We start from the raw sequence: 17,979 nt of genomic DNA on the forward strand, positions 1-17,979 counted from the left end.
ATCTCTCCCACATATAAGTAGATTATATAAATAAATAGACTACAAACCCAATAGAAAATTGGACAAATAATTGAACGGTGGCTCACAAAAAAGGAAATACAGATGACTCTTAAACATGTGCTCAGTCTCCGTCATACTAAGAAAAATATCTTAAGAAATCTAGGCCGGGCGCGGTGGCTCAAGCCTGTAATCCCAGCACTTTGGGAGGCCGAGACGGGCGGATCACGAGGTCAGGAGATCGAGACCATCCTGGCTAACCCGGTGAAACCCCGTCTCTACTAAAAACTACAAAAAAACTAGCCGGGCGAGGTGGCGGGCGCCTGTTGTCCCAGCTACTCGGGAGGCTGAGGCAGGAGAATGGCGTGAACCCGGGAGGCGGGGCTTGCAGTGAGCTGAGATCTGGCCACTGCACTCCAGCCTGGGTGACAGAGCAAGACTCCGTCTCAAAAAAAAAAATCTTTGCTTTACTCAAGGTCACACAGAATTTTCCTGTGTTTCCTTCTTGGAGTTTCAGTGTTTACATTTATGTCTATGATTTATTTCAAATTAATTTTTGTGTATAGTGTGAGGTAAAGTTAGATATTAATATTTTCTAGCACCCTTAATTGAAATGCTATTCTTTCCCATGAATTGCTTGGCATATCTTGAAAATTAATTGACCGTATTCGTGTAAGTCTATTTCTGTGTTCTTTTCATTTGATCTTTAAGGCTGTCTTTTCACCAGTACCATACTGTCTTAATTACTGTAACTTTATACTGAGTCTTGGTCAGGTAAGGACAGTCTCCCCATTTTGATCTTTTTAAAAATTGCTTTGATAGTTTGGTCATGTGGCAGGAGGGAGTTTAAAATAAATGTTAAAATCTGGCTATTTCTGCTTAAAAAAAAGAGACTGCTAGAATTATGAAGGGATTGAATGAATATATCAATTTGGGAATGATCAACATTTTAATATTGAGTTGTCTAGTTCATGAGCATAATGTATCTTTTCATTTTTAAGTTGTCTTTTTTATTTTTTTTTAATGGAGTCTGTCTCTGTCACCCAGGCTAGAGTGCAGTGTCACGATCTTGGCTCACTGCAACCTTTGCCTCCTGGGTTCAAGCAATTCTCCTGCCTCAGCCTCTCGAGAAGCCGGAATTACAGGCGCCTGCCACCATGTCCAGCTAATTCTTTGTATTTTTAGTAGAGATGGGGTTTCAACATGGTGGCCAGGCTGGTCTTGATCTCTTCACCTTGCTTGCTTGGTTTCCTTTTGTGTTTTTGTTCTGTTTTTGCCTTGTCATCTCATTCCTTTGCTCAGAGCAAAATAAGCTTAAATGTTACCATTTTCCTTACTTTGTCCTGAAATTTTATTTATCTCCACTCTTTTCAACCCCCTTTCTCCTTTTCTTCCAACAAGTACCGTTTACCTTAGGAACGTGGGGTTCCTCTTTCCTTTTCTTCCATTTGAAAAGCATTAAAATGTGGCATCATGCGTAATGGAAAGCGTATGGATTTCACAATTAGACCTTAAGGTGAATCTCTGCTATATCAGCTGACTAGTTATCTGGTTAGTTGAAGAAGACCAGGTATTTGGGCAGGTTACTCTCTGCCCAAGTTACTCTCTGAATTTAAGTTTTTTTAATTTATAAAATGAAGATTATAATCCAACTTTGTAAAATTATTCAAAAGTCTAAATGAGATGCTTGACACAAAGTAGTTGCTTAATAAATATTAATTGCCAGTCTGAGTTACAACTGGTGCACATGAGATTAGCATTAGGTTTATACTTTATAAAAGTTAATGAAATGAGTTTAAGCATTGTGGTATTAACACTTACCTTTTATTCAGCACTTCACATTTTCTACACGTTAACATAGATTATCTCAATATAATCAGCCACTGGCGTTGGTTCATAGTGCTTAAAGGATTCCTTTAGTATTTTCATAACTGTCTACTTCCTCATCTTCAGATCTGTTTTCACATTTATTAGTTTGAGTTTGTTCAGTAATAGAGCGGTAGTATCATTTTCTATTTTTCAGCGTGTAATTTTTCAAAGCATATTACAGCTATATGTTAGCCTTAGCTAAGCTTTAGTGGGTCTACTCATTATTTATACATTAATGATGGGGAAATGAGTTCAATTTCCAAATAAATATTACTTTTTAAAGATACCTTTATTATATAAACCAGAAACTAATTTTTAAAACTCATTTAATTCCCATTTGGTGACTTTCTAGTACATTTTCTTTTACGCATACCAAGCATTTTTGCTACCATTGTTATTTCACTAAAATCTTCATATTGTTCATATATATTGTGGAAAAAAGGGGTTTATTTTGACTTATTTATTATCTCCTTTGTTTTAAATCTTTTTGCTCTGTGGTTATTTATACAAACAGTGATACAAAATTCCTAGTGTTTACTAGAAATTGTTTCTTTATGCACCTCTATCTTATCCTTTAGTGTCCAAAAGTTTATGAGGCATTTCTAAGGGATAAAGGATTTCCCATTTTTATCTATTCACCATGTGAGCCGTTCTAGTGACAAATGAATTCTGGGCAGTGAATCGAGAAGGACACAGATGTCAAAGCCATGAATTTATAAATGGTCTGTTAAGAGAGTGCTTTTGTCCAATAAGCGCTTTGTTAATTTCACCTACAAGAAGAAATAATTATTCAATTATAGCTTCTATCTAACAAAAATCAAATGACAAATGTGTCAGAATGCGAAGGTAAAGGGTTAGTCAGGATTCTGGCAGGTGGTCCAAGATTTTAGCCAGCTGTAAGGAGGTGGATATAGAACCAAATTGACCTATAACACTGATTATATATCCTTATGAATATTCATAGATCTTACTAACTGAAAGATTAAAAATAATTTATTTCCAAATTCTAGCAATATAAAAACTGCTTTTCTGTATGTTTGTGAAAGACAAATAATTTGAAAAATACACAACACCCAAAAATAAAATCATGTTCTTCTTTAGTTTCTCTTCTAATTACCAACATATTCAAAATTGTTTTATTACTTTTAGTAAGTTACGATTTTTTCTTATGAAAAAGTTATCTTTATTTTTATGCTGTCACTAATATATTAATATAGAACCAGAGATAAGTAAAATTTTTCAGTAAAAGGCCATATAGTAAATATTTTTCAGTTTTATAGGCCATATAGCCCCTGTCCCAGCTATTCAACTCTGCCACTGTAGCGCAGTGTGGCCATAGACAACATGTAAACAAATGAATGTGGTAGTGTTACAGCTAAACTTCATATATTAATACAAAAACTAGCAGCAGCCTGGATTTGACTATGGGCCACAGTCTGCTGACCCTGATAGAGAGACTGATGGCATTTTAAAACTTCAGTAAGATTTTAAAAGATATTCTAAAATAGCAGAACTGTATGAACTATGTTAAGTATCTTGAATGTCTGTGCACTGCACAACTCCGGAGAATATTCAGTTCCCATGAAGTATATAGTGTGAATGGCACTCGGACCATATGGTGGCCCTGATAATAACCTCCCTCCATTTCTGCTCATTTATGTCAAGGGTATCTGTATCTAGCCTGCTGCCTGTTTTGTAGATAAAGTTTTATTGAAACACAGCCATGCTTATTTGTTTACATATTGTCTGTGGCTTCTTTCACACCAACAATAGCAGAAAGCAGTAGTTTCAACAAAATTCAGTTTTGTCCACAAAACCTAAACTGGTAACTTCACAAAAAATATTTTCTGACCACCTGACTATACCCTTACTATGTTCCTCTTTAATGATGAAATGACAGGGCATAATGTGGGAAAGCTTCTATAATTATTCAGTCCAACAAAGGATATATCAGGAAGTTAGCCACATACCTAACGTTGCTTCCAAATTCTTATTTTTTTATTCAGTGTTTCTCATCTTAAGGATCTGGTTCAGGAAACTAAATATACTTCCTTATGGCTGATCCTCTTACTGAGTTAACATTTTCAATAACAAATCAGTTACTTTGAAGAATTTTTATAAGTCAAGAATTTAAACACAATCCAGAGGCTTTACCTGTTTGTGGAGGAAGGGGAGAGTTTGCATGGCCATGGACTCTGTTCTGGTGCAGCTGGCATACCTCCCTCACATGCCTATCAGGGAAGATTTGAGAAACTTCTTATCAGTGACTTAGTACTAGGTAGTTTTTTCTGAGTATCTCACAAGTTAGATTTGGAAGCAGGTGCTTTGATGCCAGTAGATCTTATCATGGACTTTGTTTGGAGAATAATTTAGTGCTGCTATTAGTGAATAATAAAATTGCTAAGGCTGTGTAAATAAATGTTTGGAGGAAGGAGGGGGTAATTTTTCTACTGTTTACACCTGAAAGCTAGTTAATACTCATTTTTTGTTTGTTTGTTTGTGCTGCATTTCTTTGGTACATTTATACTTGTTTCAGTTTGCTGATATGGGAACATGTGATTTATATTTTTAATTCATGAGTACCCTAAAAAAGTTGATATTTGAGATATGGGAAAGACAAAGTTAATTTTGTTATTTCTTTACTTGTTGTTAGTGGAGAGTTTCTCCTTCAATCACTCTTTCCTTAACTCATGTAACACTTACCTTCTTGGTTCTCTTACTTTTGTGGCCCCAGCTTCTTGGTCAAGTTCCTTGAATTCTAGTATTCATCATCCACTCTCCCTAGGTCTCGTGAACTCCTGTTACTTATCTTTCATTTATATGCCTATAGTCTCCAAATTTATGTCTTCAACTTAGATAACCTCTTTTGAATTTCAGACCTTTGTATTCGGCTACATTTCAGACATTTTTATCTGTTTGTCTCTTAAGCACTAAATGCTCCTGTTCCTTTTGAATCTCCCCATATTTATGTCCTATTATAATATATACCGTCACAATCTGTGCTGTTACTGAAGCTAAATGCTGTCATCCTTGACCTTTTCTCCCACAGCCAGTCAGTCTCAAAGTCCTCTGAGTTCTACTTCATAAATATCCCTTGAATACGTCTCATCCTTTCCCTTCCCACAGCAATATCCTAGTTCAGATCACCTGGTTTATTTTAACGATCTCTTAATTTGTCTCAGTTTTCATCTTAGACTCTCCCATTATTCTCCACATTGCATTCTAGGTGGTTCATCTAAAATCAAAATCTAGTCATGTTGCTACCCTATGTAAAAATTTTTTACTGGATTATCATCATTCTTAGAATAAAGTCCAATTTACTCATTTGGTTTACTCAGCATGTAGTCTTTGGTCTCTACTTAACTTTCTAGCCTTTTGTCTATTTCTCTCTAAATTAGATTGTATATGGGCCATCCCATCTATTGTGACCCTTTATCCACACTGCTGTTCACTTTGCCTAGAATACGCTTTCCCTCCCCATTCCCAACTCACTGGGCTTCAGTTCTTATCTTATATATCATCCCTTCTCCCCTGCCCCAGCCAAGTCTGAATTAGCTAGTTTTGCCATGAGCTCCCTTAGTACCTTGTATGCGCTCACTCTTAGTATTTATTACCTCACAAATAACTCTGCATTTCTTCCTCAAAAATTGTCTAAATATGTTTATTGAGGGTAGTGATATGTGTCCATAGTCTGTAAATTAGACTGGCACATATGTCTGGCACATACTTTATGCTTATAAATATTTTTCTATTAAATGACAGTAATATGAAGTGGTCTTCTGTATAACGATAAAACCCCATTACATGATTTTCTTACATGCTACATATCTTTTTAAATGATTTGTCCTTTTCTGCATGTTTTTAGAGGAATATAGGAATAAGTAAAGATCTAGTACCTTTAAGTTAGCACACTTTAAGTTTTAATATCAATAAATATGTTTATTTCAGGATTGTTTAATTATATGATCCTATTTTAATTCAGACCCTATCATTGGAATCCCTGTTTTAATCTTATCATCATGATAATGGCTATCTGGGGTTTTTTTTTTGTTTTTTTCTTTTGAGATGGCATCTCGCTGTGTCTCCCAGACTGGAGTGCAGTGGTGCGATCTCTGCTCACTGCAAGCTCCGCCTCCCTGGTTCACGCCATTCTCCTGCCTCAGCCTCCCAAGTAGCTGGGACTAGAGGTACCCGCCACCACGCCCAGCTAATTTTTTTGTATTTTTAGTAGAGACAGGGTTTCACCGTGTTAGCCAGGATGGTCTCAATCTCGTGACCTCATGATCCACCCGCCTCGGCCTCCCAAAGTGCTGGGATTACAGGCGTGAGCCACCATGCCCGGCCAATAATGGGTATCTGTTTTTAAAAGAGGCTATAAGATGAAGCATGGTTGTTTTTCCTGATCTATACCTTCATTAATCTCCCATTGCTAGTAATCCTTACTGATGGATTTGATATTTATATTTAGCCTTTAAAAAAATATATTCCATAAGAAAAGGAGATAATGCTTAATTTTCGGGTATTTTATTTGTTACAGTCTACCCTGACATTTGCACTATCAGCCTTGTAGCAGTGAGTGATGTGAATAAACATGCTGATAGAATTGCTTTTTGGGATGATGTCTATGGCTTCAAGATGTCCTGCATGAAGAAAGCAGTTATTGCAGAAGCTGTTGTGGAAGTTTTAGATCCGAAGACTCTTATTTCAGAACCTTGTGGTATTAAGGTAGGTGTTTTGCTAACTTTATTTTTCATAATGGCATTGCTATTTTTCTTAGTTCAGCATTTGAAAATAATACATTGATTTTATATGTGGGCTTTCAAAACAGTACTTTTCCCATTGTAATCAGTCTAAAACAAATTGAGGTCATGTTTACCAGTTGACTATATCATCTCTTTGGAATCACTTCTCTATATATTAAAACTCCTTACACTCAGTTTTACAGTCCTTCAAATCTAACTCTGAACCAGTTAACAATTTATATTTACTTTGGCTTAATCAAGGTAAAAAGTCCTGCTGTATTATTAGTTCTGCTTCATCACCCCCTCCTAGCCTTATTTTAGCTTCTCATTTATAGCCAGATTATTCATTTGTGTCATATATTCCACACAGTTTAACTTCTCTCATTCAGATTTCTTCCAGCGTTTTCAGATGAATTACATGTAGTGAATTTGCCCATGAAACGAAAGCCCTACTAGGTTCAGATTTCTCAGTTAATTACTTTTGTATTTTGTCAACTTATTTTTTGCCATGTTAATCTCTGGTTTTATTGTGAATTTTTCTATGTTGAATTTACATGGGTTCACTAATAACTTTGCAGCAAAAAATAATACTGCTTAACTCCTTAATTTGTCTGTTTCAACTAGATAATCAAATCTAGAGCAATATGTTCAGTGTTAGGTTCAGGATATTGTCTCTTTTTCTGTCTCTTGAGACAGAGTCTCGCTGGCACCCAGGCTGGAGTGCAGTGGCGCGATCTCAGCTCACTGCAATCTCTCTGCCTCCCGGGTTCAAGCGGTTCCCCTGCCTCAGCCTCCCAAGTAGTTAGGACTATAGGCATGCACCACCATGCCTGGCTAATTTTTTGTATTTTAGTAGAGACGGGGTTTCACCATGTTGGCCAGGATGGTCTCGATCTCCTGACCTTGTGATCCGCCTGCCTCGGCCTCCCAAAGTGCTGTCTTCTCTTTTTAATCATGCTGTTACTTTCATATAGCATCAATATTTCTTCTCTGTACAAAGTATTTAGTACATATTTAGTTTTCTTAAATGGATACAGCACTAAAAGTTAGTATAGAGTAATAAACGTGAAGTTTCTTAACAAGAGCAGGCTGATTAAAAGTGCGTTCAGCTTTTAAGAAAAACAGTTTGCTTGATGGTTATAAGACTGTTCAGTGCTCTGGTACACTGATAGTAAAGAGTTTATTTGGGCTCTTTGGCTCAGGATAGGAGTGTACAGTTATGACCAACTAAGCCTTAAAGTTGAGCAGAAAGGGGAGAGTTGGTGGAGGTTGCTGATTTCTCTCTCTAGTGATCTCTGCTTAATGCAAAAACTACTATCAATAAATAGTTGAGATAGAAAAATTTAGAACTGAAAACAAGGTGTTAAAAAGTGTAGGTACTCCTTTCTTTTTTTAACATTTATTTACATTTATTTAAGTAAATAGTTTGTTCTGTATTCTCCAGTCCTCCCACAAACACATTGTACTGTTAAATTTTTTTCTCAAATTGTTTTCAATAGTGTCTCAGGTGTGTGGTTACATTAATTGCATTCACTGGGTTATGATCTTCTGACTGGTCAGCTGATGATGGTCTTTACAGCACATTTCTGATTAGACTCCTGTAGTTGAAAGGTGATTCCATCCCTTCTCCAAAGTATAATAGAGAAGGATTTGAAAAAGGCAGAATGGGAAAATAAAGATAATTTGCTATTTTTTTCTCCGGGTTGAATCTCCATAGTTTTGCTGTTTTGTTTGAATTGTGTGGTTTCTCCTCATATCTAACAAAACCTATCTTCAAATACAATTATAGACATGAATTTTAAAACAACTTGCTTTTCATTAGCCTGTGTTTTCAAGTTGGCAGTTCCTATAAATGTATTGACTGTTACCACACATAATTTATAGCAATTGTGGTGGGTGTACCATACACGATAGGCAAAATGTTAGGTGAAACACAGGAAAACATTTTTGGTTTGAAAGTATTTATTTTAGTGTGTCAGGAAAACTTTAGCACATTAGAGCTATGATTTGATAAATACTGTTGTTTACAAGGAGTCTAAGTTAAATGAATTTAAGGAAAAATTAACAAAATGATAGTACTAGTACTCCTTAAACTTATAAATAATTCCAAAAACTAGCATGTAGTTAAAGTTTGCAAAACATTGGTTTCTAATAATCATTTGTGCATAAAAGAAGTAGTGTTTGGGTTGTTTTTGTTGTTTTGTTTTTTTGGGCTTTTGGACTATTTTTACTAAGCTCTTTCTTCACTCCTTTTTAATGGGTAGCATATAGATTGCCATACAACATCTATCTCAGATTTGGAGTTTTCATCAGATTTTACCCTGAAAATCACAAAGACATCCATGTGCACGGTAAGCTATTTTGTTCTGCTTTTACAAATTTCACTAGCAGTGCAGTTGATTGGCAGGCTAATGAGTTTAATTACCAGGCTTGTGACAAATGAAAACGACTATTGCCTCTGACAGTCTACCATTGCCTTTGCTAGGCCATTGAACAGATCCAATTAATAGGTCAGTAAACTTCAAAAAAGTTTAATTCAGTAGAAAAGGTATTAGGAAACCCTGTTTACATAATGATTTTTCTGTATAGAGTCTTCATCATTTCCTATCACGTGATTAGTCAAGAGTACTCAACTTTATCTTCAAAGACCAAAGTTCATACCGTATTCCTCCCTTTAACTCTTAACATTTAATTTAGATGGAAGATATGTTTATTTGGTAGAATATTTTATATTTATGTATGAAAAAATTATAGAATTGCTATTGAGTTAACTTTCAAAAATCTCATAGTTACCTTTCTTTCAAAAATCTAATAATAAATCTAATAATAATTTAATGGTCTAATAGAAAAAAATCCTTTGGAAACGTTAGGGAGATCTGGGTTCATATGTGGTTCTACCACTTATTTCATTGTTCAAGTTACCTAAGTAATCTGTACTTCAAACTATTTAATTGCTTTAAGAAAAATGGGGATAATTCTATTTCAATGACTCATTACATGGATTAATGAGATATATGTGAAATACCTACAATATAGCCAGAAACATTAATTATTAAAATGTAAAAAATTTTTCCCCTCAATTTATAAATATTTATTAAGGTAACATTTACTGCCGTCAGGAGACTCAAATTGTTCATAAAATGTGCTCCTTTATAGTATGAGTTTATATAGGTGGTATTAACATGAATATTTATATTATTTTTAAAATATATGGTTTTTAAAACTATGTCCTCAGAAGTTACCATTTTTATGGAAAATTGTATTGTCAGAATCTGTAAAATAGATTATAAGTCATGTTAACATTGAGTCTTCTGCCTGATTCTTTTAAATATTTGGTTCAGATTGATATACACAAGACTTCATGTCTTCTTTATAGTTATTTCAGTTCATTTTGATTCAGCGATTATTTTATATCCAAATAAGTTTAACAATGTACTTTGATGTTTTGAGGGCTTCTTCTTTTAGTTGAAGTTGGCTTTATAATTTTTTAAAGTTTAAATATCCAGATTCCAGATTTGTGACTTTGGAGCACTCATCATTTATTTAATTAACAAAAAGCAAAATTTGATTCTTTGTATTTCCCATGCATTTTCTAATTCTGCTTTTTAGTAATTATTTTTGTCAATTGAAATTAGGCTAAAGACTAACTCCTAGACTTTCCTCTGTTTTGATATTAGTAATACATGAGAGTTGAAAAAAGACCATCTTGACTGATGAAAATTGATCAATCATGTATAAAGGAATTCCTAGATATAAATTGTCATATCACCAGTATTAAGTATATATTTCGCATATATTTTCAGTGACTATCACATGAATCAAAATAGAGCAGATGTGAAACTCTAGTGAAGATGTCAAAAACTGTTGTGCATATTTGTGAACTCTATATAGATAGAAAAGTTTATTGACTTTCATTGAAATGTTCTTTTTTTTCTAGTTTATTGGTCAGGGTTCTTAGTTTTAGACAACTGAATTTAAATCAGTTGTTTAAACTGAGAGATTTATTAGAGGGAATACAGTAGTTTCCAGACACATTGGGAGAACAAAAGGAACAGACTGTATTTTGAACTTCTAGAAACTTCTAGAACCACACCTTTAAACTGGCCTGCTACAGAGCTGCCTGTTTTAAATCACCTACCACTGTAGGTTCTGTTTACCCTAATTCCCCTGGCCAACTCCATGTTAGCCACCACTGACAACCCCACATGAATGAAACTCTTTACTACCATCCTGGTTCCTGGTTTTCTGTCCTCCCAACCCATGTAGGTCCATTTCCTCCTTCCAAATCTTCATTCAGCATATCTGCTTGGTGAATCTAGGTCATTTTGGGCCCTAGCTGTCAGTTTTGGAAACTAGTTTTAGCTACAGTTTTGTACTACAGATCTGGAGTTTCATAACACATACATGGAATTGTTTTCTATTTCCTAGTATTTAGGATAGAGTACAAGAAGGTTTGTATTAAATGAAACTGTATCTTTCAGTCATCTTAGTTTTATTCTGTATACTTAAAAGAGTAAAAAGAAACAAAACAAAAAAACTGATAAAGTCTATTTAATTCAGAGATTGTAATTGAACTTTTAATATTGAAGAATCAAAGGGTCAAGTAGTTACTTGCTGCATTTGTCCCTGTACAAAGTTCCATAAGAAAAGTGAATTTTAAGTAAACTGTTACATTATATCTCTATAAAGTACCTTTTATTTAGATTTGCATTTTTAGTCTCACCTTGCCTGAATGGTGTTTATGAAAAAGTTTGTTTGGAAATTAGGTGAGCCTGAGGTTTGCGAAGAAGGTGGCAGGTTGGAGTGGAGTTTTAGGTGTCTAGTCACTGCTGAATAACCTAGTTCCCATAATTCACCTCAGGAAGAATGTATTGTTACAAACCATTTATTGGATGCGTGCCAGGTACTGAAGATAAAATATTTTAGTAGTTGGCATTGAATGTTAACTCTTCTGATGTTATCCTTTCAAATTTAGTTAATATTATCAGAGGAAGATAACTTATATCAACAGTCATTGAACACTTGAATGTCAGATAATGTGCTGATCACTTTAAAAGCATTATTTAGTTCTCGTAATAACCATTTGAGATGAGTACTCATATTATTCCCATCTTGCTGGTGAAGGAAAAAATTGCTATGTTTTACTTGTGAAATAAAATCTCCTTACTCTTTTCTGACCTGAAAAACCTTCTTGGTGGGATTGTAGAAACTATTACAAGAACATAGAGAAACCTTTGAATAAGATCTCAAGGGGTAGAAGAAAGCAGGCTTCGTGTTGCATTTGAAACAGATTTAACAGTGTTTATTTTTGGCAAATAATCCAGCAGTTGGAATGAAGAGGGAAAGAGAATATGTATAATCAGAATTCACTCTTCTTAGAGACAGGCCTCACAGATTCATGTGATGAAATCGATACCATAGTTCATCCTCTTTGTAGCAGATAGGAGGTAGATCTTTGAAGTTTCCCTTTATCCTCTCAGAGTAAGCTTATACTTGTTTGGTTAAGCATCTACATTTCTTGGAAACCTCCTTCCCAGCATGCTTACTCTAACGTGAGCTTGACATAAGATTTTGTGGCCTAATGCTTTTATTAGGTGTTCATTATTTGTGAATCTTAACCATCCGCCCATATTTACTTCGATTCTCTTGCTCTTTGAGGTGGTGTCAACTCCTTACCCTCCCTCCTATGGACCTATCCATCTGGAACTTATTATGCAAGCATGGCCTCTTTGAATGGATTAGTTGCCCAACTTCTGTGGGAATAATCTATAACGAAAGTATTAAAAAGGATGAGTGCCTAATTGGAACCTTGTTTCCCCTTTATAGTTAGAAGAATTAGTGAAGATATTGAAAGTTTTTTAAAAGTCTAGTAAAGGAATAAATTAGGGAATAAGAGGAAGAGATTGGACTTTTTTAGATAGAGGGAAGAAGAAAGAATCTGAATTTGTACTGCTAAGTACAAACCGTCAGATATATTAAATGCTGCTCTGGTGTTGAAACTTGAATGCTCAGCTGCTAATTAAGGTGGAGAATTTCTCTATTGTAGTTAGCCCAGTTTAAATATATGTATAACTTTTTTTTTTTTTCTTTTTTGAGACAGGGTCTCACTCTATTGCTCAGGCTGGAGTGCAGTGGCATAATCTCAGCCTACTGCAACCTCCATCTTCAGGGTTCAAGCGATCCTCTTGGCTCAGCCTCCCTAGTAGCTGGGACTGCAGACGTGCACCACCACAGCTGGCTAATTTTTGTATATTTAGTAGAGACAGGGTTTCACTGTGTTGGCTGTGCTGGTCTGGAGCTCCTGTCCTCAGATGATCTGCCTGCCTCAGCCTCTCAAAGTGCTGGGATTACAGGCGTGAGCCACTCTGCGCCTGGTCATAACCATTTATTTATTAATGAGATTCTAAATTTGTGGCCTAACTTAAAAGTTAGAGGAAATTGGATTTTACAAAGTTACAAGATGCTAAGAACACCCCTTTTGTATTTTAAGAGCATGTATCCTATAGACTGATAATACTTTTATATAGCTTCTTGATCATTAGAACCTTTCATGAAAAACATTTTCTTCTGCAGTCTTCTCCACCACCAAATACACACATCCCCATATGCCACAGATGAAGTTTCATGGCATTTTAATGTTTTAGATTAACAGACTTTATATTTTGGGAATTTAACGTGTGATATTTATATGTAAATGTCTTGAATCTTGGTTGCCTATAATGATTGAAGGATACTTTTTCAATGAATACTGGTATCACATACATAGCAATTTTCTGAGCATTTCTTACTTTATTCTAGGATATTTTTTGACAGTTTAGATAAAATTGTCATTGTTTTTACAATAGAGATGAAGGTTTAGTTGGCTCCTGACATTTCATCTGTCATATCAGCCTCCTTAGCCAAAAATGAACAACAAAGTCAGTTATTTTTGTGGAAAGTTTATAGGTGTTCAAAAGCAAAAGCAGTGAGACTATAAAATTTAGAACTCATGTTTTATCTTGTGAGTTCTAGTTTATTTATAACGTCATTTGTGTAATATTTTTACTCTGTATGCCAAGTGGCATTTATATTTGCATTTGTGTGTCTATAAGCTACTTAAAAGTATAGAAAGGTATGTTCGTTCATAATTCTGAGTTGTTTACCTTAAAAATGAAAATAGGTAAGTTGGATTTATCAGATTACATGCTCACACACAAATAATACAGGTTGAGTATCCCTTATGCAAAATGCTTGGGCCCAGAAGTGTTTCAGATTTAGAAATTTTTTGGATTTTGGAATATTTCCATTTCCAGTTATGCATTCCTAATGCAAAAATCTGAAATCCAAAAGCATTTCATTTGAGCGTCATGTCATCACCCAAAGTTTTAGATTTTGGAGCATTTCAGGTTTTCAAATTATGGGTATTCAACCTGTAAAGGTTTTTATTTGATATATCATCTCTTAATAGTTTTTATATCTTAATTTCAGCATTTTTTTCTTTTATTCTACTTTTCTATTAGCATGTACCAGCATGACTGGTATAGCAATTTTCAGTTTGCACAAACATTCCTTAACATGTTTATAAATGTCATTTAAGAATGTTCTTCCTAGGAATTTTTCTTTGTTAAACATGTGAATTTAAAAAGAAGCAGACTTTTTTTATACAGTCATACATCACTTAATGAGGGGGATATATGTGAAGAAATGTATCGTTAGGCAGTCTTGTCATTGTGCAAATATTATAGAATATACTTATGAAAACCTAGATTATATAGCCTACTATACACCTAGGCTATATGGTATAGCCTATTGCTCCTAGGTTACAAACCTGTACAGCATGTTACCGTATTTACAACTATAGGCAGTTATAACACAATGGTATTTATATATCTAAACATAGAATAGGTACAGTAAAAATATGGTATAATTTTTTCTTCAACTTTTCAATTCTGGGGTTCACGTGCAGGATGTGCAGGTTTTTTCCATAGGTAAACGTGTGCCATGGTGGTTTGCTGTACAGATCATCCCCTCACCCAGGTAGTATGACCAGTGTCCATTAGCTGTTCTTCCTGATGCTCTCCCTTCCTCAATCTCCTCCCTCTAAACAGGCCCCAGTATTTGTTGTTGCCTCCCCAGGTATCCATGTGTTGGCATTATTCAGCTCCCACTTATAAGTGAGAACATGTGGTGTTTGATTTTCTGTTCCTGCATTTGTTTGCTGAGGATAACAGCTCCCAGCTCCATCCACGGCCCTGCAAAGGACATGATCTTGTTCCTTTTTAGGGCTGCATAGTATTCCGTGGTATATATGTATATGTACTACATTTTCTTTATCCAGTCTCCCATTAATGGGCATTTAGGTTGATTCCATGTCTTTGCCATCATCAATAGTGCTGCAGTGAACATACATGTGCATGTATCTTTATAATAGAATTATTTGTATTCCGTTGGATATGTACCCAGTAATGGGATTGCTAGGTCAAATGGTAGTTCTGCCTCTAGGTCGGTCTTTGAGGAATCACCACTGTCTTCCACAATGGTTAAACTAATTTACATTTCCACCAACCATGTAAGTGTTCCTCCTTCTCCACAACCTCACCAGCATCTGTTTTACTTTTTAATAATCGCCATTCTGACTGGTATAACATGGTATCTCCTTGTGGTTTTGATTTGCGTTTCTCTAATGATCAGTAATATTGAACTTTTTTTCCATATGTTTGTTGGCCACAAGTGAAGAAGTATTCCTGTCCTTTGCCCACTTTTTAATGGTTTTTCTTGTAAATTTGCGTTAGTTCCCAGTAGATTTTGAATATTAGACCTTTGTCAGATGGATTGCAAAAATCTCCCATTGTGTAGGTTGTCTATTCATTCTGATGATAGTTTCTTTTGCTGTGCCAATTTTTGCTTTTGTTGCAATTGCTTTCGGCATTTTTATCATGAAATCTTTGCCCATGCCTATGTCCTTAGTAGTAGTACCTAGATTTTCTTCTGGGGTTTTTATAGTTTTGGGTTTAAGTCTTTAATCCATTTTGAGTTAATTTTTGTATATGGTGTAAGGAAGGGGTCCAGTTTTAATTTTCTGCACATGGCTAGCCAGTTCTTCCAGCACCACTTTATAGAGACTCTTTTCCCCTTCGCATGTTTTCATCAGGTTTTTTGAAGATCAGATGATTGTAAGTGTGAAGTCTTATTTCTGAGCTCTCCATTCTATTCCCTTGGTCTATGTGTCTGTCCTTGTACCAATACCATGCTGTTTTGGTTACGATAGCCATGAACTATAGTTTGCAGTTGGGTAGCATGATGCCTCCAGCTTTGTTCTTTTTGCTTGGGATCATCTTCACTATTCAGGCTTTTTGGTTCCACATGAATTTTAAAATAGTTTTTCTAATTCTGTGAAGAATGTCAATGGTAGTTTAATGGGAATAGCATCGAACCTGTACATTACTTTGGGAAGTATGGCCATTTTCACAATATTGATTCTTCCTATCCCTGAGCATGGAATGTTTTTCCATTTGTTTGTGACCTCTCTTATTTCCTTGTGCAGTGGTTTGCAGTTCTCCTTGAAGAGGCCTTTCAGTTTCCTTGTTAGTGATATTCCTAGGTATTTTTTGTAGCAATTGTGAATGGGAGCTCATTCATGATTTGGCTCTCTGCTTGCCTGTTGTTGGTGTATAGGAATGCTAGTGATTTTTTGCTTGTTGATTTTGTATCCTGAGACTTTGCTGAAGTTGCTTATCAGCTTAAGAAGCTTTTGGGCTGAGATGGAGTTTTCTAGATACAGGATCATGTCATCTGCAAACAAAGATAATTTGACTTCCTCTCTTCCTATTTAAATATGCTATATTTCTTTCTCTTGCCTGATTACCCTGGCCAGGACTTCCAATGCTGTGTTGAATAGGAGTAGTGAGAGAGGGCATCCTTGTCTTGTGCTTGTTTTCAAGGGGAATGCTTCCAGCTGTTGCCCACTCAGTATGATATTGGCTGTGGGTTTGTCATAAATAGCTCTTATTATTTTGAGATCTGTTCCACCAATACCTAGTTTATTTAGAGTGTTTAACATGAAGGGATGTTGAATTTTACTGAAGGCTTTTTCTGCATCTATTGAGATAATTGTGTGGTTTTTGTCATTGGTTCTGTTTTTGTGATGAATCACATTTATTGATTCCATATGTTCAACCAACTTTGCCTCCCAAGGATGAAGCCAACTTGTTCGTGGTGGATAAGCTTTTTGATGTGCTGCTGAATTCAGTTTGCCAGTATTTTGTTGAGGATTTTTGCATTGATGTTCATCAAGGATATTGGCCTGAAGTTTTCTTTTGTTGTAGCTCTTCCAGGTTTTGGTATCAGGATGATGCTGGCCTCATAGAACGAGTTAGGGAGGAGTCCCTCCTTTTCCATTTTCAATTATTTTGAATGGTTTCAGTAGAAGTGGTACCAGCTCCTCTTTGTACCTCTGGTAGAATTAGAATTCAGCTGTGAATCTATCTGGTCCTGGGCTTTTTTTTGTTGGTGGGAGGATGGGGCTTTGATAGGCTATTTATCACCACCTCAATTTCAGAGCTCATTATTGGTCTGTTCAGGGATTCAATTTCTTCCTGGCTCAGTCTTGGGAGGCTGTATATGTCCAGGAATGTATCCATTTCTTCTAGGTTTTCTAGTTTACGTACAGGTTTTTATAGTGTTCTTTGCTGGTTGTTTGTATTTCTGTGGAGACCATGGTAATATTCCTTTACCATTCCTGATTGTATTTATTAGATTCTTCTATTCTTTATTATCTAGCTAGCAGTCTATTGTATTAATTTTTTCAAAAAACCAGCTCCTGGATTCATTGATGTTTTGAAGAGTTTTTTGTGTCTCCAGTTCTGCTCTAATCTTGGTTATTTCTTGCCTTCTGCTAGGTTTGGGGTTTGTTTGCTTTTGGTTCTCTAGTGCTTTTAGTTGTGATGTTAGGATGTCGATTTAAGATCTTTCTAGCTTTTTGATGTGGGCATTTAGTGCTATATATTTCCCTCTTAAAACTGCATTTTTTTAATCACTGCATCGCAGTGATTCTGGTATATTCTCTTTGTTCTCATTAGTTTCAAAGAATTCCTTGCTTTCTGCCTTAATTCCACTTATTTACCCAGGAGTCATTAAGCAGCAGGTTGTTCAATTTCCATGTAGTTGTGTGGTTTTAAGTGAATTTAATTGTGCTGAAGTCTGAGAGACTGTTTTATCAGTTCTTTTGCATTTGCTAAGGAGTGTTTTACTTCTGGTTAACAGCTCCTATAATGTTTTATCATGATTCTTAGCTTCTTTACATTGGGTTACAACATGCTCCTTTAGCTCAGCAAAGTTCGTTATTACCCACCTTCTGAAGGCTACTTCTGTCAATTCAGCCATCTCAGCCTCA

The 17,979-nt window shown here is 35.4% G+C and overlaps 1 protein-coding gene across 9 annotated transcripts in view; it reads left to right on the forward strand.

Moving 5' to 3' along the window:
• PRMT3 (protein arginine methyltransferase 3) overlaps positions 1 to 17,979 on the forward strand; it is a 133,513-nt gene that overhangs the window by 79,160 nt on the left and 36,374 nt on the right. For all 9 annotated transcript variants that reach the window (XR_004177500.1, XR_004177501.1, XM_031653373.1 and 6 more), the window contains 2 exons: positions 6,404 to 6,591; positions 8,873 to 8,959. Coding sequence is in view for 7 of the 9 variants with exons in the window: in XM_031653373.1 (XP_031509233.1) it covers positions 6,404 to 6,591; positions 8,873 to 8,959 (275 nt within the window). In the remaining 2 variants the exon portion in view is untranslated. The remainder of the gene's footprint in view (positions 1 to 6,403; positions 6,592 to 8,872; positions 8,960 to 17,979) is intronic.

Source organism: Papio anubis, chromosome 12 (genome assembly GCF_008728515.1).
Source record: "Papio anubis isolate 15944 chromosome 12, Panubis1.0, whole genome shotgun sequence".
NCBI lineage: Eukaryota > Metazoa > Chordata > Mammalia > Primates > Cercopithecidae > Papio > Papio anubis.